This window comes from Chaetura pelagica, unplaced genomic scaffold (genome assembly GCF_000747805.2).
Source record: "Chaetura pelagica isolate M959 unplaced genomic scaffold, ChaPel_1.0 scaffold405, whole genome shotgun sequence".
NCBI classification, from domain to species: domain Eukaryota; kingdom Metazoa; phylum Chordata; class Aves; order Apodiformes; family Apodidae; genus Chaetura; species Chaetura pelagica.
The window spans coordinates 1,744,067-1,770,848 of NW_009953489.1; the positions used below are offsets into that span (position 1 = coordinate 1,744,067).

At 40.2% G+C, this 26,782-nt stretch overlaps 1 protein-coding gene across 2 annotated transcripts in view; it reads left to right on the forward strand.

The window, feature by feature from the left end:
* The window catches only part of STRBP (spermatid perinuclear RNA binding protein), a 27,123-nt gene extending 1,742 nt beyond the window's left edge, over window positions 1–25,381 (forward strand). The window contains exons 2-17 of one of the 2 annotated variants that reach the window (XM_009998827.1): window positions 1,636–1,853; window positions 2,287–2,452; window positions 5,063–5,207; window positions 10,634–10,725; window positions 11,135–11,230; window positions 11,966–12,077; window positions 12,692–12,789; window positions 12,874–12,985; window positions 13,663–13,755; window positions 14,745–14,944; window positions 17,253–17,411; window positions 18,673–18,807; window positions 19,805–19,945; window positions 20,397–20,520; window positions 22,214–22,258; window positions 24,844–25,288. In XM_009998827.1, the coding sequence (XP_009997129.1) occupies window positions 1,636–1,853; window positions 2,287–2,452; window positions 5,063–5,207; window positions 10,634–10,725; window positions 11,135–11,230; window positions 11,966–12,077; window positions 12,692–12,789; window positions 12,874–12,985; window positions 13,663–13,755; window positions 14,745–14,944; window positions 17,253–17,411; window positions 18,673–18,807; window positions 19,805–19,945; window positions 20,397–20,520; window positions 22,214–22,258; window positions 24,844–24,920 (2,013 nt within the window). In that variant the 3' untranslated portion in view covers window positions 24,921–25,288. Of the gene's footprint in view, window positions 1–1,635; window positions 1,854–2,286; window positions 2,453–5,062; window positions 5,208–10,630; window positions 10,726–11,134; window positions 11,231–11,965; window positions 12,078–12,691; window positions 12,790–12,873; window positions 12,986–13,662; window positions 13,756–14,744; window positions 14,945–17,252; window positions 17,412–18,672; window positions 18,808–19,804; window positions 19,946–20,396; window positions 20,521–22,213; window positions 22,259–24,843 lie in introns of both variants that reach the window. The other variant, XM_009998826.1, reaches the window with a different exon arrangement.
* Window positions 25,382–26,782: the final 1,401 nt, after the last annotated feature.

Genomic DNA, 26,782 nt, shown 5'->3' on the forward strand with positions numbered 1-26,782 from the left:
GTGTTTTTGTTGATGATTCCAAGTTCTGGGAGGCTTTCAGCAGTGATTGATGTGTCTGTAGAGAGCAAGACTTATTGCTGCTCTTGCTAGAGGTCTGTGCTGTGATTGTAGGTGGCCCGGGTCACTGTTTAGACCAAATAAGTCTGATCTGGATGATACGTGACAAATCATAGCTTCCTAGCACAAGTTACTCAACCACTTTATTTTCCTCAATGTTATCACTCAGGGCTTTGAATTTCACTGCAAACTCTCTTATTTAGCACTCTAATTGCTTCCTGTTCTTTCAATTTTTAAAGAAATTATTTTGGTCTTTTCTTACTGGTTGATCTCTGTCCTCTTCTTTCTTCATGGCTTTGTAAATCCCTGTGCAGTTTGCTGAGCCTCTCGCAGCAATCTCTGTTGCCTGTGACTTCATCTGCAGCAGTGACAAGCCATAAGAGAATGGCTGTGGAATTGTCTTGTTCTAAGGTGTGTTGCTGTTGCCTCCAGCATAAATTGCAGTGAGCTGGCTGCCCTCTGCATCTCTCCAGAATACACACAGTTGTGTTTGGAGAATGCCTTTGACAAAATGGGAATCTTCTCCCTGTTCTCCTTTTCTGCCTCCTTCCCACGTTTTGCTCAGTCTGTTCTCACCCTGCAATACTTCTTTTCTAAATTTCCCTAAATTTGAAATTATGTAAGGAATCTTTTGGGATAAAGACCCTGGTTTTTCTCTTTGCTCTGAGCCTTCCAGTTGCTGAAGGCTGATTGCTGAAATCTGGAATGCCTTAATTTTCTGCAGGTATTCCAAGCTAGGCAAGCCCCTCTTTCTTCAGTACTATTGCTCACAGCTTGTATCTTCATGATATGTAGGTCCTTGAGGCAGAATCAAGGCTTAAGTGATTTCTCACTGACTTTGAAAGCTTAATCTAAATAAATAACCTGGTCAAAGGACAAGAGAATTGGAGACAATGAATAGTGAAATGAGTTGCACAAGATCCTAGATTTTTCTGTTGCAAATCTGGCAGTGAAATTCAGGATTTTTTGGTCCTCTGCTTCAGCACTCTCGCCTTATACTTAGCCAGCCAGACCATTCCCTCTGGTCAAAGTGAAGCCTGAGGAGGAGGGAGAAGGAAGTGAGAAAAACAATGAAAATGAGAAAAGAGATGAGCTGTCTGAAGCAGCTAATCTGATATAGTAGCCTAGACTTCTGTAGTCACATCAGGTGGGTGAGGAAATATAGCTCTGTAGCACAATTTATCTCATCCTTAAGTAGACACAAACATAAACTCTGCTTCAGATGTGCCTGGTAGATGTAAACATGCTCTGTGTTCCACTTGTGCCTGTTCCTCGTAGTGGCCAATAAAAGTATTCCAGAAGAATTGAATTTAGGCATAAAGTATTAGGTGCCATAAAACCCATCCAAGGTCTTATATGTTTTACCAGCTTAACTGATTTTGCACTGGTATTTGTTTTCTTTCTTTTTAAAATTTATTTAAATATAGATCAGAAATCAATCCTGCGTGATGATAAGCAGTGGTCATCGTAAAACACTTTTCCACAGCTGTCAGGGGGATTCCCATTCAGGCAATGTCTGATTCTATTAATAATCTGATAACTTTGTTCTTTTTTTCCTGGTTTCCCACTTCATAACAGAGATCTATCCGATCTTTTGCTAACGATGACCGCCATGTTATGGTGAAACATTCAACCATTTATCCATCTCCAGAGGAACTTGAAGCTGTCCAGAACATGGTATCAACAGTAGAATGTGCCCTCAAACATGTATCTGACTGGATGGATGAAAAGAACAAGTCTACAAAATGTGAGGCTGATGTGGAAGCAAAGGAGGAAGCTGCAGAAAGCAATGCCAAGTGAGTGAGTTGAGCCTCATAATATGTTATTGTGCTGCTCTGAGGGCTCCTTCCCTTCTGAATAAGAGTCATAGTGTTACTGGACCCTGTTGCATACAACTTCATAGGAGGAAGTGGATATATTTGGACTTTGTGAGGTGGGAGCACGTAGGATGAATGCAGGGAATAATAATAAGCTCAATGTGGGCAACAGTTCTCCCTGTTTTACTTTGATGTTGTGACGTTGCATTTAGCTGGTGACTTCTGCGTTTGCATGAATTGCAAATCAGTGATTCTATTAACTAATTTTTTCATAGGAGCTACTTGCATTTTCTGATCAGTGATATACCACTATCAGTCTCATCCATTTATCTCCTCACTGTGATAGGATAATATAATTTTTTTGAATGTGTAAAAATACCATATTAATTACTCCAAATTGTTTCACTTCCAGGGATCAAGGTGGTCGGACGTTGTGTGGTGTTATGAGAATTGGCTTGGTTGCAAAGGGTTTGCTGATAAAAGATGATATGGATCTGGAGCTGGTTCTCATGTGCAAAGAAAAACCCACAAAGACCTTGTTGTGTTTAGTTAAAGACAATCTCCCAGCTCAAATCCAGGTGAGTTAAGTTAGGGTAGTCCTCTAGTGACGGCTGTTAGCACTGCTAGGTGTGCTTGGATAAAGGCTGGGATTTGTTCCAGACAAGTGCTGTAGATTAAAGAAATATACTTTGCATCTAGGATAACATCCAGGGTGTGTGATGTGTTTCATGTGGTGACATGAAGTAGCTGTTGACTATATTTAACATCTTACTTCTGTTGTTGCCTAAGCCCTGTTTGTGATGTCAGTTTCCCTATGGTGGCAGCTAACTTTTCTATGTGGTAACTAACCCAGCTGAATTTTGCCCTCTGGTCCAACCACTAACGTGAGCTAAATCACACTCTCAGAATCTTCCCTGCTCGAGCATGTCTGTTGGTCTGTATTGTTGTCCCCTGTCCCCCTGCCTGAACCTTCAGTTCTACATTGCAGCTGCTTTGCTTTGCTTGGGCTGTTCCACGATAAATGCCTCTGGACTTCTGAAGTGAGAACAAGTCACTTTAGATGGTCACTCCTTTTAGCTCATCATGAGCTCATAATTCCTTTTGTTTTATAGCTGTTTAATGCTGATGTTAGCATCCAGTAGGAAGCACTTATAGCTAATGCTGGTCTCTCTAAAGCAACTAGTAGGGAGTTCCAAGTCCAAATAATCAGTCCAGCTTCCAGACTGACACACAATGTCGCCAAGAATCTATGCCCTAAAGTATTCCATTGCAAGTGCCTCTCTCCAAACTATGTCCAAACTTGATATGCTTTTCTGCCTTGTGTTTGTTTCCACATAGACAATATGTGTTTTACTGTTCTCAGCAGCTCTTTGTTCTCACTGTTGTTCACTTAAAGGGATTGTTTTAATGAGATAATGTGCCTGCAGGTGTGGCCCTTCCCATAGCTGAAAATGCTAAGGAGCTATTGAGTAGTAAAGAATAAATTTAACTTGTTTGAAAATTATCGGGATGTATCAAGTAGTAAATAGTAAACTTTACTTGTTTGTAGTGAGATGTGAGGTGAGAAGGGTTGCAAGTGATAAGAAAAGTTAGCACATGCTTCAAAAAAAGTGTGAACGGCAAAACAGACATAATTAAAGATGTGATGACTACAATAAATTCAAGGGACAAGTAGGTAAGATCCTATGGCCAAGCATTGTGAGGGAAAGGGTTATCGAAAACATGAGGCAAAGGAATGTGATCATGAAGCAGCCTACAACTATCATGGTGTAAAAGCTAATGTGAGGTCTAGCAGATACAGGAGGGAGCAGGAAGGTGTAGCCCACAGTGGACCAGAAGAGCCAATGAAGCACAGAGATGTTACCAGCTTCTGCTGTGCTGCTCTGAAGGCGAGTTGTGAGCAGGTGTTACACATGTTCATCCCAACAATAAAGGAGCTGTGGGAGAGCAGATTGCAAAAAGGAAAGAAGTTGTAGTATAGGTTGGATATGTTCTAACCGTAAGGTCTTGCTGAAATAAACTCAACACAAGGAATAGCTTTAGGATTCTGAACCATATGTGATTGTCTGCACTTTTAGGCGTTGAGAGAGGTCTCGGAGGACTACTGAGAGGCCTGCAGGTACAGAGCTCTCTGACACAGTGCCACTGTGGCACAAATTAGAAGGCAGAGTTGGGTATTATCTACAAAAGAAATCTAAGCAAGAAATCAAAAGTTCATTGAAAACAATTTAAAAAACCACTCAGTTTCTTGGTGTGCTGTCAAAGAGGAAGGTCAGAATTTCCAAGCATTGTCAGGGCACTCTCCTGGGGATGGTATCAATGAAGCAAATGGGTGACAGTGGGGTCTTGCATTGCTTCAAGTACTATGTGGAAAGGGAGAGAGATGGATGGACAGGTTGGAGAAAATCAAGCAAGAATGAGCACCTAGAAAACCATGTAATTGAAATTATCTGGTTTGGAAAAAGTCAAGTCTAAATGCAGGTGTCAGTTTTAAGACATTAATGGTTATTTATCAAGGGTCAGTGATTCAGTATCTCACATGGCTCCCAAAGGTAGGATGAGAAGCACTTGGAACTGTAGCAAGAGGCAGTGTTGTTGCAAATTCGGTCATCTAACTTGTGGGTGTGCTAATCATCAGAATTGAGCAGAGAGGTGGTGAAATCTCTGTTGCTGGGGCATCTGAAATGTATCTAAGGATTGGTAAGAGATGATTAAGATGCATTTGCTCAAATTTCATGGCAGGTACATGGACTAGGCAAGCTGGTGCAGCTACTGCTCTGGCCTCTGTCATCCATGTGCAGTGACAGGTTTGGCTGTGCTGCCCATACTGCTCAGGAGAGCTTTGGCACTGAGAAGCAGCGTTACTGGAGGAGTGTGTTCTTACTAAGGACAAAAGTTGCTGGTGGTATTTCACACTCTAGCAGCTGTGAAAACTTATGTCTTCATAAAAAAAAAAAAAAAAAGTGATAACATAGTGGGACATCTTAGTATTCTCATTAAATTTGCTGCAGACCTTTTCTTAAGCATGTTGCTGGGGCTTCTCTGTTTTAATGAGGGAAGCAAGGTCCTATTTGTTATTGCAATGTCTTGTAGGCTTCTCATTAGTTAAAAGGCATATGCACATACAGAGATTCTGCAGTTTTTCAGGTGATGGGGAGATTCTTGAAATCTTTCTTGGTGACTTTCAGAAACTTACAGAAGAGAAGTATCTCGTGGAGGAGCATGTAAATGAGGCAGCTATTATTATTCGTAACACAAAGGAGCCCAAGCTAACTTTGAAGGTGATACTTACATCCCCTCTCATTCGAGATGAAGCAGAGAAGAAGGAAGGAGGTACCCAGAGTGTTTTAACTTGTTTTAAGACTGTTCTATCTAAATGCCCTGACTGTGCAGCACAGGGTTAATTGGGAAGCAGGTTTTTAATTGTGTATCATGGACTAACTAGACTGGCTATTGCCACAGTAGTTTGCATTATTTTTGCCTTAAAAAAGAAAACACTCACTTAATTTTCATGTAAAGGTACACAGTTTTCATTTGCAAGCACTATTGCTACAGTGTTAAGTTTGATATGCAATGAGATCTTAGTTCTCCTCTTTCAGACTTTCTTGTTAATTCTTGAGCACCCCAGCGCTGCACAGTCTTGTCTTCCAATTAAGTCAGTCAAGTGGGATTGGTTTGTAATATCTTGAAGAACTCGTAAAATTCTCTTTTTACATAAAAAAACCTCAAAAACTCCTGCAAAGCTCGCAAGTGTGTTATCCTGGCCCTCAATTTTTATTAACTTGTGATACAGATGTGTATGTCTCTAGTTTAAGAATTTCCTAACTGAGATGCAGCTGAAGTTACAGTGCTATAAGCAGCACTCCTGCTTCTGGATGGAAGATTGTACCTCATGTCCTTAGAGCAAATAGCTATAGAAAACTGTAATGTAGTTTCTTTCTGTTCCTTCTCCCTAACCCTGTGATATCCAATAAAGTTACATGCCCCTTGTTAAAGGAATTTTGACTGGTAGAATCAAGGAGGTTGGAAACAAACCAAGAGAAATAGAGAAGAGCAAATGTAGCCGTAATTTTTTTTTATTTTAAAAATCTTGTCAGTAATTTCTGCTTCCGCTTCCCAAACCTATCCCTAGAAACTTTGCCACTGGATGATGTCAGACCTTTGACCAACTGGCCACTCTCTGTCATGACAACTGAGGCAGCTGGGCCCATGTGGGCTAGGGAACTCCCTGTCGCTCTCTTCCCATTTCTAGACTTGCCACAAGTCCTTTGCTTCCTCCCTCTCCCACATGAAATACCGGCACCACCAGAAATGTTGGTCAGTTTCTCTTCATGTCTGTTGGAGGCAATGGCAGGAAGGATCCCCTTTCCAATGCACTGTAACACTTTGGCAGCAGTTGGATGCAGAAAAATCTTACAAAACAGATGAATGGCAAAGATTTCCTCACTGCAATGTCTGCTTAGTCTCAAATTAGTAACCATGCTCTTTTGCAAGACCATTAAAAATAAATTGTGTATTACTTCAGTTGTTTTTCAGCTTCCACGTGATGCTGAGATCAGCCCTGTAGCTGTTGCAGCTGATACATTTTTGTAAGAAGGAGTACGAAGTGCAGCACTGATTTTAATGGTCAAGGATGTGTAAGGTTCTCCCAAGGGGATTCAGTTTTGCACAAGGGCTTCTGTCCAAGTATTTTCTTGCAAAAAGTAATGCTGTTGAGGCAGTAAACTCTAGAGACTCCTGACTTAATCTCAAAATGAATGAGGGTCTGAATTTTTATGCTATCCTATTTAAAATATAGATGTTCTGTTTTGTTTTCAGTATGTTAAAATATTTCCAGACTTCTGTGATTTTTTAATTGAAAATTTAAAATGGTTTTCATGCCTCTCTTAGAGGTGTCATGGTGTCACTTCTGCACAGCTGATGAGGGTAGCTAATAGGGTGATGGATCATGTTTTAAAGCCTGGGTTCGTTGACATTGATTCATCACAAGTGAACAGACATCATATTCCTTTTCAAAGGCATGTGATGTCACAAAGTGAAAGACAGGAGGGGTACTTTTTTCCATAACATTTCTGACCATTTCTGGGTCATTTTCACTTAGATTCAGACCAGGAAAATTTTCATATCAAATATTCAAGGAACTACTCAGAGACCCTGTCCAGTGAAAATACCTTGATAGCCGAAGACAGTACTGTCAATTTTTTCCATCCTCCTGAATACTGCCAACCAAATGTAACTCTACTTATTGTGCAGTTGTAAAAACTGGTTTGAGTTTATTCCAGACATCTTTTGAATGAAGGAACTCAAAATGCTTGTCACCTTGCCTTTCATCTGACATGTAAGATAGGCCGTTGGGCTCTGGGTGCTGCTGCTGCTGGCCTGGAGCGGCTCCCTGAGCAGCCTGCACAAAACTGACCAAGGTTTCCGCGTTGGGTGTGATTAGCACTAATCTGTCCTCTAACCAACCAGCAAGGTTAGGCGCAATGGACCTGGTTACCAGTGCTCCCATTTGTTCTGTAGGAATGCTGTGTGTGCCTTCATGCCCTGATGTCAGAATGTATTGAAAAGCATTCCTGGATTTCTCTTCAGTCCCCACCTCTTTGGAAAAGTGTTCATGTTTGAGATGTGGTGTTTGTCCTATTTGTTTTTGCTGCTTGTTGGCAAAAATAAATAGTGGGCCAGTGTGTGCGTGCATTTCAGTGTCTCACAAATGGCTACCCATAAAGCTCTGCTTTCTCACATCAAGTTGAGAAGTCAAACATCTAAAATTCCTGCATTTTGCATCACTTTAAAATTTGAAGTTGAGAAACGGAATTTTTAGTCATAGCATCAAAGAAATTGGGCTTTCCAGACCAGAACCTTGCAGCTTGCAATTCAGCTGTTGTTACTGAGTATATAGAAACAACAAGCTTATGTAATAATAAATAATTTACCAAAGTGGGCTGAAATCAACCCTGCTCCTTGAGCAACTGCTGCATAAGCAGCCTGCCTGCACTGCTGCTAGAGTGGGGCAGAGGCAGCCAGTGGGGTTCCAAAGGTGCTGAGAGGCAAGGAGCCCCAGATTTACCTGGCCTCTATGGAAAAGTGTGCTCCTCACGTGGCTGGCTGCATACAAGAGATGCTGGCAGCTCCTGTGTGGAGAGAATAAAAACAGAAAGTGAGGAGAGAATTGCTGAAGGATTGGTTCTGTGTTGTATAGTCTGAGCTAATGCCAGGGCTTTATTATTAACTGTTTGTTAAGCTCCTTGTTTCATTGCCCTTGTTAAAACCACAAGGAAAAAAGTAAAGCTTTGCAATCACATTTGAAAATTTTGATTGGGTCTCACTTTCCTGACTGGCAGAGCATGAAGAAACATGCCATTCTCCTGAGGGTGTCGAAAGGGAGCCTGCTGCAAGCTGCTCGCCCTCTCCACTGCCTGTTCTCTTCATCTTTCTGTTTAATAGAATCTTGCACCCAAAAGCTGGCAGACTGCAACATCTGTGAAAGGTACTCAGGACACTAGTACTGAATTTGAAATTGGCAAAATTCTCCCAGGTATTTGTAATTTACACCTTTGGAATCAGTTTTATTCTGTAGGAAAAAGTAAGTTGTTGAAAACAAAGCTTAGGAGAATAGAGAAGCCTTTTCATTCACCCAATGAGCAGAAGAAACATCTGTTTGTTTTGTAGTTTAAAGGAAAAATGGATTTGTCATTGGCTGCAGCACACTTTAGCAAAGCCTTGTACGATGCTATGAAGAAGTCCTGAGGCTTTAAAGATCTGGTTCATTGCCAAAATACAATGATTTTGCAGTCAGTCACCTTTGCCATTTCTAATTTTTTAAGATAAGATTCTGATCATTCATTTACAGTAGTCATGAGCTTTAAGCAGATGTTTATATTGTCCACAAATTTTCTTACACAACTGCATAGATGTACATTTAGTCAATGTGCCACAAAACATCACTCTTGAAAATAATGAAACTGCAAAGGAAATTTAGAAGCAAATCTTGTGTTCCAAAGTGACCTTTCTGCTCACTGAAATCCAACACCTCAAGACTTTGCAGCCTGTATTTGGAAAACAGGCAAGAGGAGTGATTTAATCCCAGTGTTGTAATACTGTTGATGAAGGCAGTAAGAAACAATGCAAATATCTGCTGTGAAGTTCATCTGGGTTAGAAAATAAGCTTATAGCACTTAAATATTCTACTGACAGCATAGCCAGCAGGTACAAACTGCAACTGTGAACTGTCAGACATGATACCTGGTTCTGTTCTGGTTTACACTGGTTTGTTGTTTTTGGCTTTGGGCTCTTTTATCCATCATAACGTAATGTGCTTTTACCAGAGTAACCTTCCTATTGAATGGCACAGGGGGTGAAGCAACTTTAACAATAAAGATGCAATTGCACATGCAACCAATACTATCCAAAGTAACCTAAGACAATGTATGTTGAGATGTTACTAATAAGTAGTACTACAAGCTGGTGATACTTTTTTTGTCCCAACTTGTCCTCCTGTTTTAAATGTCATGCTGGATTTTGCTTATCTAGCATAGTCTTCATTTTGGAATGGATGCTGTATTTCATTCAGACCTGCACAGATCTCTCAAGACCTGGAGAACTGACCATTATGATTAACGAAAGGACTATTTCCAAAATAATTATTCTGAAATAAAGAAAATTGTGTATTCATAGGAAAATAACCTATTAAAGGTTTTAATTGAGCCATGGATTCATACAGTTCTTACACTATGCTGCTTTTGTGTCAGCTAAAAACTGAAGTCTCTTTAACCTGATTTCACAGATACGCAAAATCTGTAACTTATACAGGGATCCAGAGAATCTGGGTGCTATTAACTCCTTAGGATAAAAAAAAAGAAAAGGAAGGAAAGGACTGATGAATAATGTCCCTCAATACTGAATTGGCTGTAGCTGCTAAAAGCAGTTAATTGCATGCTGGATAAAAAAAAGAGAGGAAAAAAAAAAAAGAAAAAAAGTGTAAACCTGCACAGAAGATACAGTGTCTTGTCTCTCAAATCCCTCTTTGAACTTTATCTGTTGATTTCAATTGCTGTAGGGAAAAATAGGGAAAAGAAGATTTCTACAAGAGGGGGCTTCATTAATGATCTGGAAATTACCAGACTTACTTCTTTCATATGTTCTGGTTACATGAAAGACTAATTAAATTGTAAAATATCGTACTAGCATTTCTTATCTATTTCTTCCATTGAATTATATGAGCTAGTACTGTTCATGCAATAGTATTTAAAAAATGTTTTTCTTTTGAACTCCCAAAAATTACATGGATGTAGCTTCACTTTCTATTTATTACAAGCGTTTTTTTTATACCCCCGCAAGAAAATCTTCCTCTCGTGAAATGAAGCATGTCTCTGAAACTCTGTGCCATTTTTGTGCACTTGGAATAAAAGTCACAAAGAAGGGAAAGAAGGGGGGGGAAAGCCCAATACAACAACAACAACGAAAGTGCTATATAGCTATTTTCTGCCCTGAAATGTGTTCAACATTTTAATAAGATCCCAGATTGTCTATAGCAGTGGCCATCTTTATTATTACAATTATTTTACAAAGAGTGAATGCCTTTGCTTCTGTTGCACATGTGCACATTACTACCTTTAATGGCTTGTTTAAATTAAATAACAGTACACTTAAACTCTGGGAGTCTTATTATCTCATTGAGATGCTGCCGCTCTTCTTGTATTGTGACAGAAACCCCTTGGTCAAATTGTATCTGTCTCTTTTTATCCCATTTTTACCAGTAGATAATGTTGCGATGAAAGATCCTCCGGACTTATTGGACAGGCAGAAATGCCTGGAGGCCTTGGCGTCTCTGCGGCACGCCAAATGGTTTCAGGTTGGCTATTTGTTCTTACCTTGTTGTTATTGTAGCCTTACGAGGTTTAATTTGAGACAGTTTTAATTTTAATGCCTCTTTAATTTCTGACTAGTCCCTAATAGAGCAAAGGTCTAGAATTCTGAAATCCATGCTGTACTGTACGAGGCCAAACGTGACAGGTAGACAGCCAACTGCTCTAGAGTTGTCATGAGGCTACAAAAGCAATCTTGACATTTTGCTGCCTTTTTTATGTCTCTCTAAATTGAAGTATTTTATATAACTTTTTATTTTGCATGAAGCTGATTAACTATTAAGTAATAATAATTTTTTAAGAATATATCTGTCCCAGGACTCTGCATTTAAAACAAAAAGCAAAACTGCAGCCCCGGTTTTTGCAGGTGTATTGGAATCATTTTGTTTGTTTTAGGCCAGGGCAAATGGACTAAAATCATGTGTAATTGTCCTTCGTATTCTGCGGGATTTGTGCAACAGAGTCCCCACATGGGCACCCCTGAAAGGATGGGTAAGTACAGAAAGAGTTCAAGGCCATGTGGTCAGGTCTCACATCTGCTGAGAACTGTAGCAATGTCTGGACTGGAGAACACAGTATATGGAACTCCTCCTTACACCCCCCTGCCTTTTACTCCCCACTAACTGTTACTTGTGTAGAAAAGTGCTTGTAGGAAGGAAAGAGAACACAAGTATTTGTTCAGTCTGTAAGAGGTACAGATACCATGGAAAGAGGCACGATGTTGTAGGGCCTTGCACATCCTTGTGGATTTACAGTAGAATCCTATTTCTTGTCTCCAAGTTTAGTTTTTTAAAAAAAAACACCTGCTACCGTGACAGTGCTGCTCCTACCAGAGGCTATCACTTCAGATTAATAGGTCTGGTGAGGGTCAAATACTCTGCATGTCCAGAGAGGAACACTCTGTAGGTCAGGGCAAGCAGTGTTTTTCTCACCTAGAACTGACAGTGCTTTGAGAGGAGGAGAGTATTCAAGTGACTTGGCTTTTCAAGGCTCCTCCTTTTAGACTTCCTGGGCAGTTGATGGAGAGCAGCTGATTTCCTCAAAAGGTGACTCAGAGCAGGGAATGAGTACACATGCAGTGAACTGTCCTCTGGGATGTTCTTCTCAGTTCAACCTGTTAAAAACAAAGCAAGCTGATACGAATATTCTTCCCCCCTACGCCTTTATCTTTAACTGCAGTTACCATTACCCTTGTGTCCATACTAATAATAATTTAATGTTTTCTAGCCACTCGAGCTTATATGTGAAAAATCTATAGGTACTTGTAATAGACCTTTGGGCGCTGGGGAAGCTTTGCGACGAGTGATGGAGTGTTTGGCATCTGGAATTCTGCTTCCTGGTAAGAGGCCAAATTAACTTCAGGAACACAAAAGGTTGATTGGTCAGCCTTAACATTTTGCTGTCGCTGTGAGATGAGATGAAAAATGCCTGCCTGCCATGAACTCCTAGCCTGCAGTGGAGCTGAAGAAATGGTTTCTTGTTTAAAATAACTGGGGGGAGGGAGTGAAAGGAAGTTGCAGGGTTGTAAATGTTTGAAAGAGAATTTCCAATGCAGCAGAAATTAACAGGGGATTGTTTATAAGGTTTGTTTATAAATTAACCCCTATTTCATAGAGAATTGCAAACAAATAAATAGGCCCAATGACCATTTGCTTTCTATAGATTCATTAAAATCTACATATCTATCCAAATGATTTGTTTTTTTAAACCTACTTCTTTTCGTTCACACTATGATATGTGTTTAGTGTTAACCCTGGTAACTTCTGTGTCCATTGCTGCAAGGGAGTAAAATCTTGGGCCCACCTTGATCTGTCAGTGGGAGTCTCTTATGGAAAAGGTGCACTTCCCACTCTGCCAAAGGCTGAGCGGAGTTGTTGCCATCTCCATCAGTCCCCATTTTCATCTTACTTCTCCTTCACTCTCACTAATCTGCTTTGCCTCCTTCCTTCCCAGGGGGCCCTGGTCTGCATGACCCCTGCGAACGGGAGCCAACAGACGCTTTGTCTGACTTGACAGTTCAGCAAAAAGAAGCCATCACACACAGTGCTCAGGTAGGAGACTCCTACTGAGGAGCTGGAGACTGTAACAGTGACTAGTGCTGGGATGTAACCTAAATTTCTACTGTCACCTTATAGCATGCCCTCAGATTATCAGCCTTCGGTCAGATCTATAAGGTTTTGGAAATGGACCCCCTCCCATCAAATAAGTCATTTCAGAAATATTCCTGGTCAGTAGCTGACAAAGAAGGTAGGTATTGTTTGCTCAAAAAAATCACTAATTGGGCAGTAAATCAGGGGTTAATTTAGAATGGGTGAAACTACTAAGTTATGTGCATGGTAAAGGCTCTTCTCTGCCTTAGTTGTGGGTTTTTCTAAAAATACTTAATTGTTAGGAGAAAATGCAGAAATTATTTTCTTTCAGAAGCAGCAAAAGAGGAGCAGTGGTACAGCGAGAGGATAGCTGATTTTCTTTCAGCACAGTCAGTTGAGGCCTAAAGAGTAGAATAGTGTTTATTATTTTTATGCTGGGGAAGGAGAGACTTTAAACTCATTAAAAAGCATATAAAGAGTGTCCATAATAAGAATTACTCAAGAGTTTTTCCTAGAAAACAATATACATCTAATAAAAATAAATTTCTGTGTACATTTTTTGTAAAAATGGTACTATTACAGTTCTCTACTTGGACTAAATGTGAAAAATAACACTGCAGAGTGACACTCTGGTATCACATGTGATACTGGAAACAGTGTCACAGTGCAGTGAGCTAAGAGTGGCTTGTGTGGAGCAGTAAGAAAGCTTTGACTGATGGTTGCGTTCTTTTCATTATAAGCATGCGAGGAACAGTATGGGACTAATCAGACTCCTGCTATGGAATTTTGTTTTTCTAATAGCATATACATATTACAAGGAAATTTATATCCTAGGTACAGGCTCATCTGCTCTTAAGAGACCATTCGAAGATAGTGTCGGAGATGATAAAGATCCAAATAAAAAAATGAAGCGTAATCTGAGGAAAAGTAAGTGCAACACTTCTCCGTTCTGCTGTCAAAGATCTGTTGTATGGTGGGACCTGGTTTAAAAGCTTCTCTGTGTTGGTGAGGAATAGCATGTAAAAAGTCTTTGGAACAAAAAATGTTGTCCCTGTCACCCTACATTTGGAATGTCAAACACATCTCTTACCGTGCATCTGGATTTCCCCTGACATGCTTTGCTAACTAATTAATTTGCGTTTTTAAATGGGATTAACTCCCAAGTTCCAGTAAAACTTACACTGCCCAAGCAGCTGAGGTGTTTATTGATAATGTCCCTGTACTGCAGGGTTTTTTTCAAAACACCGCAGTGACTTTGCTGTGTGAAGATTTGCTGTTTTGCTTTCTTCCCCTTCTTGAGCTAGCTGTTGGTCTTTCAAGATCACCTACCAGAAAAATAAAATGCTTAATCTACAAAACACTGCCATTGCATACATGCACAGACCAGAAGTATTTTCATTGGGCTACTTTGATGCCATTTCTGGATCTGGTTCCTCACTACCTAAGAAACTTGTTACTCCTTTTATAGCAGCCAGGAATAACATAGCTAGCTGCAAAAGAACTGTGTTAACGACTGGGGTAACAAACACGAGTAATTACAGTTTTTACCTAAAAGTAGAATGCCTTATTAAAGACTTAACAGCCCTTGGCTATCCTCAGTCCTCAAGAGGCTGAGGGCTTGTTTTGCTCCTTTGTACAGACAGAAGTCACTGAAATGCAAACTGTTTCATTTTTCTGTTCATCTTTTGTTGATTTCCCCTCTTTTTTTCTTTTCCTTTTTTTTTTTTTTTTTCCCCCATCTTTCCCCAAAGAGGCTGAGGGCTTGTTTTGCTCCTTTGTACAGACAGAAGTCACTGAAATGCAAACTGTTTCATTTTTCTGTTTATCTTTTGTTGATTTCCCCTCTTTTTTTCTTTTCCTTTTTTTTTTTTTTTCCCCCATCCTTCCCCACTCCCCTTTCTACTATCTTGTACTAGTACTAGATAGTAAAGCAATAGATCTCATGAATGCTCTGATGAGGCTGAACCAAATCAGGCCAGGGCTTCAGTATAAGCTGCTGTCACAGTCTGGTCCAGTCCATGCCCCCGTCTTCACAATGTCTGTAGATGTTGACGGTACGACATATGAAGCATCAGGACCTTCTAAGAAAACAGCCAAGCTCCATGTGGCAGTGAAGGTAAGGCAGCCTGGAGTGGTCTGCAAACCGCAGCTCTTGCAACAGAGAGTACAAAATATGGTCAGAACCAGTAACGTGCAACCTCAGAAATAAAAAAATCTAGATGAAGCTGAGCCACTATGTATGTACTCTAAACACAGCTGGGCACAGCTGAAAGAGCATCACTGCTTTTATACTAGTGGAGGAGAGGGATAATGTGGAAATGTGGAGGAAGAACTCCCCAGGGCTCTGCTGATTGTCTCATGTGACAGAGACTGAATGTGGTGCTTAAGTTCTGGACTGGAGGGGCTCAGTTGTGTTCTGCTCTGCTCCTTCCTTCTCTTGGTTTCCATGTTGGTGGCTCCCTCTTTCTCTGTGCCCATTCCTGGGTTGTGAGCTCCTGGGATTTCTTTCCTATCTTCAGTGTCTGAGGAGTACCTTTGTGCACTGGGATAAACAGTGTCCAGGAATGATGGGTCTCCAGTCAATTTTTTTGTAAGAGACTAGTATTGTTCACGTACTAATCAAACTGCTGTTGCATCTTGGAGGTGTGCTACAGAGCTTAGGTCTGTACAGCAGTGATAGGCTGGAAGGCCCAATGTGAACGTCCTTGTTGTATTGCATGAGGATAGTTCAGACTGCTACAGCAGACTGTGCCTGCTGGGTTTCTGGGAAGAAATGAAAGTTTCCTACAATTACTGTGGAAGAGAACTTTTTTTAACAGAACTGCACTTATGATAGGATCAAGCCCATCTGTCATTGTGTGCTTCATTTTATTTTGAACAAGAATTTCCTTTTTAGGAGTTTCATCTGGCAGCTTTCTGCTTTCCTTTGATTTCAGTTTTGAAAATCCCATTGTCCTGTGTGCTTTCAAGTTCAAAGTGTCCAGAAGTATCTGAGAGAATGTGTTTTTCCTCCAGGAAAAGTAGCTCTCTGCATGTGTGTCCTTCCAGACCTTCTGCCTCATTCTTTTATTTTTTTGCCTCCCTCTCTGCAGTTGTTTAAAAAAAAACCCAACAAAACAAAACTTGCCCTGAAAAGCTCTGACTTCTTTGGCCTTGAAACTCTCAGCATCAGCCAGAAATGTGCTGGTGCCTGCCCAGCTCTGTTTTCTCTAAATTTACACATATACAATTCCTGGGCTGCACTTCAAAACATCCCTGATTCAAGCCAAGAGGAAATGGGTGGTGTGGTAGAGAGTAGCTTTTTCTTTTCTTTTTTTTTTTTTTTTTTTTTTTTCTTCCTTTTTCCTCTGTTTTCCCAGACTTGTAAGAGGGAATAATGTGACCATTTTGCTTTCTAGAACTGACCTTTCTAAAATTCACAAGCCCTCTAAAGGCAGCCAAATGGACCACAATTGTAAGGGAGCTGAGCCTGGAGTTACCCATGCAGTTCTCAGTTCAGTGTTGGAACATGGTGATTTTTACAAACTTGGTTCTTCAGACTAAATTTTCAGTGGTTCTTCAGGCTGTTCTGAGAAGTTTTTGGGCTTGTGTCTGGTACTTCCATACCACTTGGTTAGGTAACTGCTTAGAGGAGAGGCTGACCTTGCTAGTGGAGGATATTCTGAACAGTATCTTCATCAGTTAAATTTCTTTTCCTGTACAGCTGCTGTTTGTAAGCAGCATGGAGAAAGCTAGAGGTCATGGTGTGGCTTACCAAGAGGCAGACTTACTGCAGACAGATGGTTTGTTACTCAGCTAGCCCAGGATTCCTTTACCTCACATGTCCATTCAGGAGTTTGCTGCCTGTAGCCCTGCTTTGGAGGCAGCTAAGTACTGCTGTTCCTGAAAGATGGAAGCAAGGGAGGTGGTGTCAGGCTTCTGGCTTCAGGGATACATTTTCTGTACTCCTTGGGTACCTAGTGGCTGTCACCTGCAGTTTCATGGGAATCTCCAGAAGTACCATCTTGTAGAAGTGCAATGCTTAATTCTCGTAGGGCTGTTGGTCTTGTTTACCTCAGTCTCTTCGTCTGTCTGTATACACAGAGGGAGAAGGGTGTGCAAAATTATTTCCTTCTCAGACTGTTAGCAGGATCATGCAGTGGATGCATTTCGGAATTTTGATTACTGTTGTAGAGGTGATGAATGATGCTCATGAGCAACTGCCATCTTTGAGACTAAAATTTTCATGTGGATTCCAGTTTTAGATTACTGGAACTATTTTCCCCATTGCTACTGTGTTTTTCTCCATTTCAACACAGGACAAAACACATTTCTAAGCAATCTGCTTTTACTAAGTGCATGGTGAACATTCTTTTGTGTAGTGATTACCTTTGTTTCTGTACCACTACCTCTTTTACAGTTCATTCCACGTGGTTTTGTTGTAGGTTTTACAAGCAATGGGGTATCCAACTGGTTTTGATGCAGATGTGGAGTGTATGAGTTCTGACGAAAAATCAGATACAGAAGGTAAAAATGAAACAACGTCTTCAGTCTCAAGCAATAATACTGGAAATTCCACAGCTGACACCTCCGCTACCCTAGAGGTGAGTATTGAATTAAACAGTACAACTGATGGAAGGTGTTAGGGTTTGTTGGTTTTTGTCAGTGGGTTGGTTTTCTTTTCCTTTTTGCTCTGCAGCAAGCTCTCTGGGGGCTGTACTGATAAACCATTGCAAATTCCTTCTTTCTTTTTTGTTATAATGTTTTTTTTCCAGGACTATGGGGCCTTTGTTTAGTAAATAGAAGTAGTTGTTCTGTTCTTCAAATATCTGTCAAGAAATTAAACCAGGAATTTCTTCAGTTGGAAGCAGCTTAATTTCCAGACAGTGCACAATCATGGACAACTCCATTCATAGTTGTATTTAGTCCACTGAGACATTTTCAGACAAAGAAAACTATTTTATAATCAACAAACGTACCTATTAATTTTCCTTTAAAATATTATATTTTATCACAAAAGTGGGCAATATTTTAAGATGACCACGATATCTCCCAAGCTGCGTGACTTCGGGTTTCCATGTTTACACTTTTGAGACACTTGACTTTGCAAGGGCAGGTCCTGGCACTTGGACTCCTGATATTTATCCCAAATAAGAAGTTGCTTTTGAAAACTTTTTGATCCCTTAATCATCTTTTCCTTCATTAGCGCATAGTCATTTGTATCCACAGCTGAGAGCACACTAATGCAGACTGATTTGCTGGTGCACTGAGCTCTCAGCTTTAACTTCCTTGCTTCCCAGTCACAGATACTTTTGCTGAAACATGTGACCCGAGATATAGGAGTTCTTCAGTCAGAGCTCAGTAGTGCCAGGACAGAATTAGATCGAGCAGCAGAGATGTGTGCAAGGTTGGGAAGGCTGATCTCTCAGTGATAAAGCCTTCGATTTCAAGGAACTTGATACCACGGCCTCAGCTTTGGATACCCTGAGGGTTGGAATTCCAAGTGCAGCTGGTGTAATGTTCAGTGTTGTAGACACCAGAACAGGCCATCAGGACAGTAGCTCTCACCAACAGAAATAAAGAGGGTGTGACTTCTTTTATAGTATTGTTTGTCCTCCTGCCATCCTTTGGAGAAGAGACTTTCCATCTGTTGTTCCAGCACAGCACATCTCACTGAAGCCAGGTCAGTGTTACCTGTGACACTGGTCTGTTCCTGCCCAGGTGCATGGTGGGAAGGATAAGCTGTTGCAGAGGTGTGACACAGTGATGATGCTGGCATTCTCCAAGTCATACTGTAAGCCACAATGCTGTAGATGTTTGCCTTTTGAAGATGGCTCTAAAGAAGCACCATAAATGTCTCTCTAGGTCAGAACTCAGGGTCCTATACTCACAGCAAGTGGCAAAAACCCAGTGATGGAGCTCAATGAAAAAAGAAGAGGTCTGAAGTATGAGCTCATCTCTGAGACAGGTGGAAGTCATGACAAGCGCTTTGTGATGGAGGTTAGTGAAGCAGAGCTGTAGTTGGGAGGTGGTTTTATTCACAGCGCTTCAGTCCTTGGGGGTTGGTTGCTTCTACAGTTGAGATTTCTTTTTTGTATTTTGCTTTTTGAAAACATCACCACCACAGATGTGCATTGCATGTTTTCGTATCTCTTACTGCTGCTGTGATGATCAGACTGGGGAAAGCAATGTCTTTTATGCTTTGGGAAAATACAATTAGAATTTTAACTGGATTCTGACAGCCCCAAGCTACATCATGTCTGGATGTGAGGAGGAGGAAGTAAGTAGAAGATCCACAACTTAACAAAAATACCTGATTTGCAAATTTTGCAAACATTCTTGGTAACCCTATGTCAGTGACCTGATGCAAATCCTGTATTGCCAGCTTACTGGGGTGTTTGGAATGACTGTGACAGAGGGCAAACTCATTTGATTTCTCTTTTTTATCTATGTGTGCTATTTCTTTAGATCCCAGGGCTACTTCAGTGGTATGAAGTAGCATCCCAGTTAGACAGTGTACATGTAGTAGCAAAGATGTTGGTATGTAAGGCATTAATGACGGGTGTCTCAAATGATCAGGGACATGGTTTAGTGGTGGATTTGGCAGTGTGCTAGGTTATCTGTTAACTTGATGATCTTAAAGGTCTTTTCCAACCAAAAATTATTCAGTGATTCCTTAAATCCCTGTTCCGTAGCAGCATCACTAGTGTTAAGTAAGTCATACATATTGACTAAAATCAGTATCAAATAGATACACTGGTCCTCTATGCACTGCACCTGTGGTTCCCACATTCCTGATATCTGCAATATATGGTTCATAGGATCACTTATGTATTCTTTATCAGCTTCATAATCTAGAAGCAATAGAAATTTGTCACATAAAAAACAGGATTTTTTTTAACACCTTAGTTCTTTATGGTTGGCACATCACTGGCTGGGGGCATCATGGGATTCCTAAGGACAGATGCGAGGTGTAAACTCATGTCTCCATTTTCAGGTAGAAGTAGATGGGCAGAAGTTTAGAGGCGCAGGCCCAAATAAGAAAGTAGCAAAAGCAAGTGCTGCATTAGCAGCACTTGAAAAACTGTTTTCTGGGCCAAATGCAGCAAATAACAAGAAAAAGAAGATTCTTCCTCAGGTAAGAATTGCTATTTGCTTTTTGGACTCTGTTCTCACAGACTTGGGTTGGTTTATGATACGGGAACTTCTACAGGAACAAAGTTATTTCAGTCTCTTGTCTTATGCACACTTGTAAGGTTTCTATTTTTATTCATCTAAAATAATTATATAACAATAAAATCTGATAGTTTAAGACCATATTATGTGAAATACAGTAGAAAAAGAGACAGAAAAGCTGCTGATGAGCTGGAGGAGGTACAGCAAGGTCAGTGCCAAGAAAATCACTTGATTTCTGGCAATCAAGTTCTTCAGAACAGTATTGCTTTGTTCTGTATTCCACCTTCATCAAGACTAGCACATGAAGCACGTTTAAAGAGATTTTTCAAAGGTGGTGATTTAATGCATATGGCTTTGGATTCTCAGCAAACATATTCACTCTCTGAATTACTGTTTATTATTGCTCTGGACAGACTAAAGGGGTCGTCAATACAGCTGTTTCTGCAGCAGTCCAGGCTGTTCGAGGCAGAGGCCGAGGTGCTTTAACACGAGGGGCGTTTGTAGGGGCAGCTGCTGCTACTGGATACATAACACCAGGTAAGGCATGATACTAGTAGCTAATAGTTTATTTTTTATCTGCTAGAGTATTCTCTTCCACATGTCAGTAACCCATGCAAGTGATTTCTTCAGCCATAATCACCTGGGATGAAGCAGAAGGGAGAATTCACAGAGTTTTAAATAAATCAAAGAGCCAGAAAACTGGCAGTGCCCATCCTGGGTGTACAACTCAAAGCTTGGCATGCACAGAGCAGCAGTTAGGGGCACAACGGCTTGTCTGGCTTTATTATTTTATTATATGGCATCTTTATAGTTCACTGCCATGGCACAATTCCCAAAACTCTTTTCGGAGCTAAGAACCTCCTGGATTATATGCCCTTTAGCAGTAGGAGTTGCTTTCCCAAGAAACACTTGTGGAGATGATGAAGTTGGCAGGTTCACGAGTCACTGTGCTCACAGAAACCTTCTACAAGGATTGCACAGATGAGCACAGCATCCATTAGTAGCTTCTGTTGGTGGCCAAAATCCAAAAGAATTTCCATTTAAAATGGCTGATGTTAATTCAAACCTGCTGCATTGTTCTGATTAGCAGAAATATCTTTTGAAATTCAAGGGCCTTCTGGTTCATGTTTATCCTTGGTGCTTGCCATACAGGTGAGTTACTAGTCAGGATATTTCATTGCTGATTCCTTAGGGCAGGTTTGCAACCATCGGAGGTGAAACTGTTAAAGCTTGAAGAGCTCAGTTGCTACTGGCTGGCACAAACTAGTGTATGGTTTTGTGTTGTTTTGTTGTTAATCTGACAGGCACACAGAACATAAGGTGTTAAGATGGAAACACAAGAAAATTGTAATGAAGTGTTCATTTTCTCATTCCCCTTTTCAAAGTGCATTGTTTTGTTGTGACTTTGCAACATGTCTGAGGCTTGCAGGTGATGTGAATGGGAATCGGGACTTTTTTTTACTTGGAATAAGAATCACAAATTTTTAAGAATGATGTGCTTGGGATTCCTTAGTCAAAGCAAATCCAATAGCTTCAAAAAACACAAGTTACATTCCTCATGCTTAGATTTTCAGATTACAGCATAAACTCTAATTATACCCTTCAACAGTTCACCCATTCTAATAGCATAGCCCTGTTGTTTGGTAGACTTGCTTCCTGGCACAGTCAGCAGCATGTCGTCTTCATTGTTCCAGTATGTTGATGTAATTATAAATATTAAAAACCAGTAATTCATTTTTAATGGCTGTTAACATTGTTTTTGGAACTGTCTTTCTGCCTGAGGAATCATTTATGAGACACTTTAACCTGCCAGGGGCATACTTCTTGCCAGCATGGAATTACTCCAGAAATAGGTTTAATTTCCCAGTTGCTGTAGTTGTTAAGTTTTTATTGGCCTTGGCCTTTGCCTTTCTCTTCATCCCCTGTTCTCAGAAATCTCTTACTTTCTCTGATGGACACAAGTGATCCCACCAGGAAGAAAAACAACTGTAAAGCTTTCATTAACCACTGAGGTGTAGTAACCAAGCCCAGTGTTAGCACTGTTGCCTTCAGTCTTACTCCAGAGTCATGCTTAGCTGTTTTAGTGTTTTCAGCAATATTTGTATGTATTGGTGTGAGTTTGTTTTTCCTGTCATCCTGGTTCATGTACCAGAAAGGGAACATGACATACAAACACTGACTTCAGATACTATAGAAAATGAAATCCACCCCATGTCTGTTTCCATTGCAGGCTATGGAGCACCCTACGGGTACAGCACAGCTGCACCAGCTTACGGTATGTATGGTCCAGTAATTAACAAATTAGAAATTATACAGAAACTGTTGTGGCAGTCCAAATGTGGCAGTCCAAGGAGAAATTCAGAGAGATTAAAGCTCTTAAACAATGACAACAACAATATTTTTATGCCATAACCTTGTGGTTCTTTTTTGGTTGGAGTAGCTTTTTTGCCTATGCTTTGCCTGATCTGTGGAAGGACTGCTTGTTCTAATTGCCTGTTCCTGTTCATACTGAAACTGAACTGAAGTAGTTATCTTACTTTTTACAGCCAATCTGTGCTCCATTCAAAGACTACCGAAGGGCCTATTTCAGCATCTCTGACCAATATTTATCTAAATAGCATTACAGTAATATTGGCAAAATGTTTGTTTCCGAGCCTAAGTGGCTTGTGGACAAAGCTCCCTTAATGCTGTCAACTCTGTGAAATCTCCTGTACAGTAAAACTCTCTGTGCATATACACACCTCTCCTCCCTCCCCCCCAGGCTAAACCACAGCTGCTTGGGACAAGCAGGATGGATTTTGTGTAGCTCAGACCTTCAGCAATCAGATGGCCAGAGAGCCAGGACATGGTGATTGAACACAAGGCTTTTTATTAAGAAACGTAGTGGTACAAGGCTGGCAAAGCACTGGGTTAATGAAGATTGTAAAACAAACTAATAATCAGAGAGTTATGATGAAGGGTTTTTCTTAACTCAGCTTCTCCCTACCCCTTGGCTTGTTTTATGCTAGACTAACAATGCATACCTCTAACCGGCCCTTTTGGTTACTTTGAATGAGGTTTATGTGGCAATGGGAGCAAAGCAGTTTGGAGTCAGTGATGTGTCCTGGCACGCACAACGAGCCCACCAGAACCAGTCCCCCTGTCCTCTCCTGTCACAGGGACTGGTTGAAAAGGTGCGACTCAAATGACAAGTTGAGTGTGTTTCAAGGCTTGCAGTTTTTCATGTGGGAAACTAAGCCTGCAATTTGCTATTAATTTTCTAGCTTCTGTAGCGTTTGTAATAATTTTTCCTCTTATATTTGTATGGCTTAGGCAACACCAACTCCCCTGATAGCATTATAAAAGTTAAAAATAATTTGAAACATTTACTTAATTACTTTCTTCTAGAGGTATGAGCTATTAGCAGTGGCAGAATGCTGCTGCTTTACTGAAAATGTTCCCTTTGCTTGACTAAAACCAGCTGGTCCTATTCCGCTGACCAGCAGTGAAAAGGGAAGGAGGATAAGCCCATGGGCTGCACTAACTCTCTGGAATTCTCCCTTCACAAACCTCTCTAGTTTTAGAACTTCTGCCATATTGCCTGGCCAAGTGCTCTGACCAGAAGGGCAGATGGCAGCAGTGCTGTCCCATGAGGTGTACTCTGTGTGTTGGCTTTTGTGTTGCATTACATGAGCAACATCCACATATTTTCTCAATGAAGTTTAGATTAGAGCTAACCTCATGGTATGGGTTTTTTAAAAAATCCCTTTGGTTCATTCCAAGCAGTAGTCACAGACTAACTAGGCTGAGTGGTATCTGCATACATGTATTTTTACAAGCAGGGACATAAAGTGACATAAGAGGAATCCTGTCCCTGTTGAGGAAGAGAATACGATTGTTACCAACTCTCCTTGCAGCTTTTCTTGCTTCTTTCCTTCTGTTTTGTGTTTTTTTCAATATGCCTATTTTGGGAGCTGGATTCTTAGCCACTTAGCTGTGTATCTGACATATCACTGACTTCAAAGCATTGTGGAATTAAATGCCCCCATTTTTCACATAAAGAGTTTCTGTTTTTAATGTCTTATGATTGTGATGCAAAGTACTGGGATAATGCTTTTTGGCTGTAAGGTAAACATGTCTCTTTGCCTTTGTAAGCTGTTGCATGTTGGGAAACTTCACTTTGATCATCTGGTGCTCTGAAATACCTGCTGTTGCTGCTTTGTGATTTCAAAATGGATACTTAGGTTAAATACTAGAATTTAAATAGGCAAGATTAAAAAAAACAACATTTAATTGTGCAGAAGTTTGTGAGGCCACAAGAACTCTTTAATAATAATGAAATCAGGCAGATATTAATCTTTCCAGATTTGCCACTTCAAGAGAGGAAATGCAGAATAAGGAAGCAGATGCAGAATTTACTGTAGGTGCTTGGTTTTTCTCTGAGCTACCTGGTTGCTTATCAAAACTGCTTAACAGTTTCTCCATGAGTTCTCTTCTATGCACAGCAGTGCCCATATAGAGTATCTACAATTCTAACTGGCCTGTGATGTTAACTGGGAATGTAGAACAAGGCAGTAGAGATTTATTATCGTAAAGATGATGAAGTAGGTCTTTGAGTCCAAATACACACTCTGCTTTTGAGAATATTGCTTACTTTAATTTTACCAAACACCAAGACAAAAATCAACTCAAAGTTTTAAGTTAACCATCTCTTTGAAATAGGGCAAGGTGTTGGAAGTGTTACTGTTTATGGGACTCTGCACCCTAAAATCACACTGACTGATCTGGAAAAGGTTAATGAGAACACTACTGTAAGCTCTTATCTGATTTTTTTGGATCACTGAACTTATTTGGAGTCCTCTCCCTTTCTTCTCTCTGTAGGTTTACCCAAGAGAATGGTTCTGTTACCAGTTATGAAATTCCCAACTTATCCTGTTCCCCACTACTCATTCTTTTAGCAAATGGCAGAAGCTAATTCCAATTGATTGAACAACACAATACAGTACAGAATGTTAGAAGAAAAAAGCCTTTTTATCCTGTTTTCTTTGAACACATACTTGAGCAAAGTCATTTGTAAAGAAACATCTTTTTCCTACTTTTTGATTTTAACAAAATGCAAATTTAGTTCTCTAAAACTTGAAAAAAATGTTCTGTGAAATGTTACCTCATTTTCAAATAACTTATACCAGCCTTCTGTTATAGGGAAGAACTAGAAGCTTAAATCTTACGTTTTAAATGAAGTATCCGATTATGTAAAATTAAATTTGTGAAGGATGTATAGAATATAAAACACTGATCACAAATAAAATGTTTTGTTGTAACACAAGAGTACTGCCTGTTTCCTAATGCAGTCACACAGATTCAGATAATGACCTGTACTTGTAGGGTTATTAAATGCAGGGCATAGTTCTTTAAAAAATAAAAATTAAAAAACCCAGACCCACACAATAGACAATTTTACAGTTAACACTTAACTTTGTAAATATTATGGTGTGTAATAAACTTAGTAAAACATGGGTTAAAATACTGGTTTATCTTATTTTTTATAGTGGAGCATCAGTACCTGAGTTTCCTTATATTCTTTCAGATCAGCATACTGTAACTGTGATTTTACACACAGTCTTAATTATCCAAGAAAGCTTTTCACTGGTACATGAAATACTGAAAAACAAACAAAACAAAAGGAATTAGTCTTAGGCTGTCTCTCACTGTGTTAGGTTACATTCTGTGAAAAAGATATTAAACAAAGGAAGTTCTCACAGAAGGACTGTTGTTCTGTAGTTACAGGGATACACAGTAAAGTCCGTATTGCCCAGAGAAAGGACGACAATAATGTTTCAATCAGATTCTTTAGAGCTCAAAGCTGCTTGTTTTCCTTTCTTTCCTGTTTTTTTTTTTTAAAAACAAAAAGAAAAAAAAAATTAAAAAAAAAGTAAATTGCACTGGTTCTTGTGGCCTTCTTCACTTTTAAGATTGCCTGCCCACTCTTGATTTTTCCATCCACCATTTCTAGATAAAGCATTTTAGTTGTCAATCTTACATGAAAACTTAAGTGTTCGCCTTTTCCCCCTTACATTTGTAAGAATCTAAAGCAGCAACAAGGTCCCCATGAAAACTTGCTATTTAATTGTCCCAGTTCTTGTTGAGTGCTGCTGTGAAAAGTGACACACTTCAGCCATAGGCCAGTACTTTTTCCTAAGAGTTGTGCTCAAAGCGAAAGAAGCATCTTTCCGATAAGCAGTGTGTGCACCTGTCTGAAATTCCAGGACAGGCCCCAGCTCCATGCTGCCTCCACCTCTTGTAGACTTCAGCATAAAATCTGCAGTGGGCTCTACCCAGGGGTCAAGTTGTCTTTATTAAGGTATCACCCCACAAAATAAGCAGCATTATTGGTTGCAGTTCTCTGCTCACCCACTGCTTTTCAGTAGGTTTGCTGTAGTTCATACTCTTTCAAGATTGCCTTTGTGTGCTCTGCTCTCCAGCACTGCTGCTGAGGCAGGGAGAGGGAGTAAAAATGGTACTTCAAGGAATGTAAAGTTCTTCCTCCCCTATGCCCCCCATTCTAGGGAATGAAATATTAGAAAAGCATAATCAGGGGTGGCTTATGTAACAAGTTGCTTTTCTTGGAATTAACTGCAGCTGTTATTCTTAAGTATTTGTGCTTAGGAATGTGTTTATATCTTAAATGTTTTTTCTCCTGCCATACCTCTCACTTTTGTTTGGTGTTGGTGGTACTTTAATAAAAAAAAATCTAGATCTATTGACAAGCAGCAGTGAGCCTGCTGTTGTCATCCATGCATTAGTGTTGAGATAAAGAGCA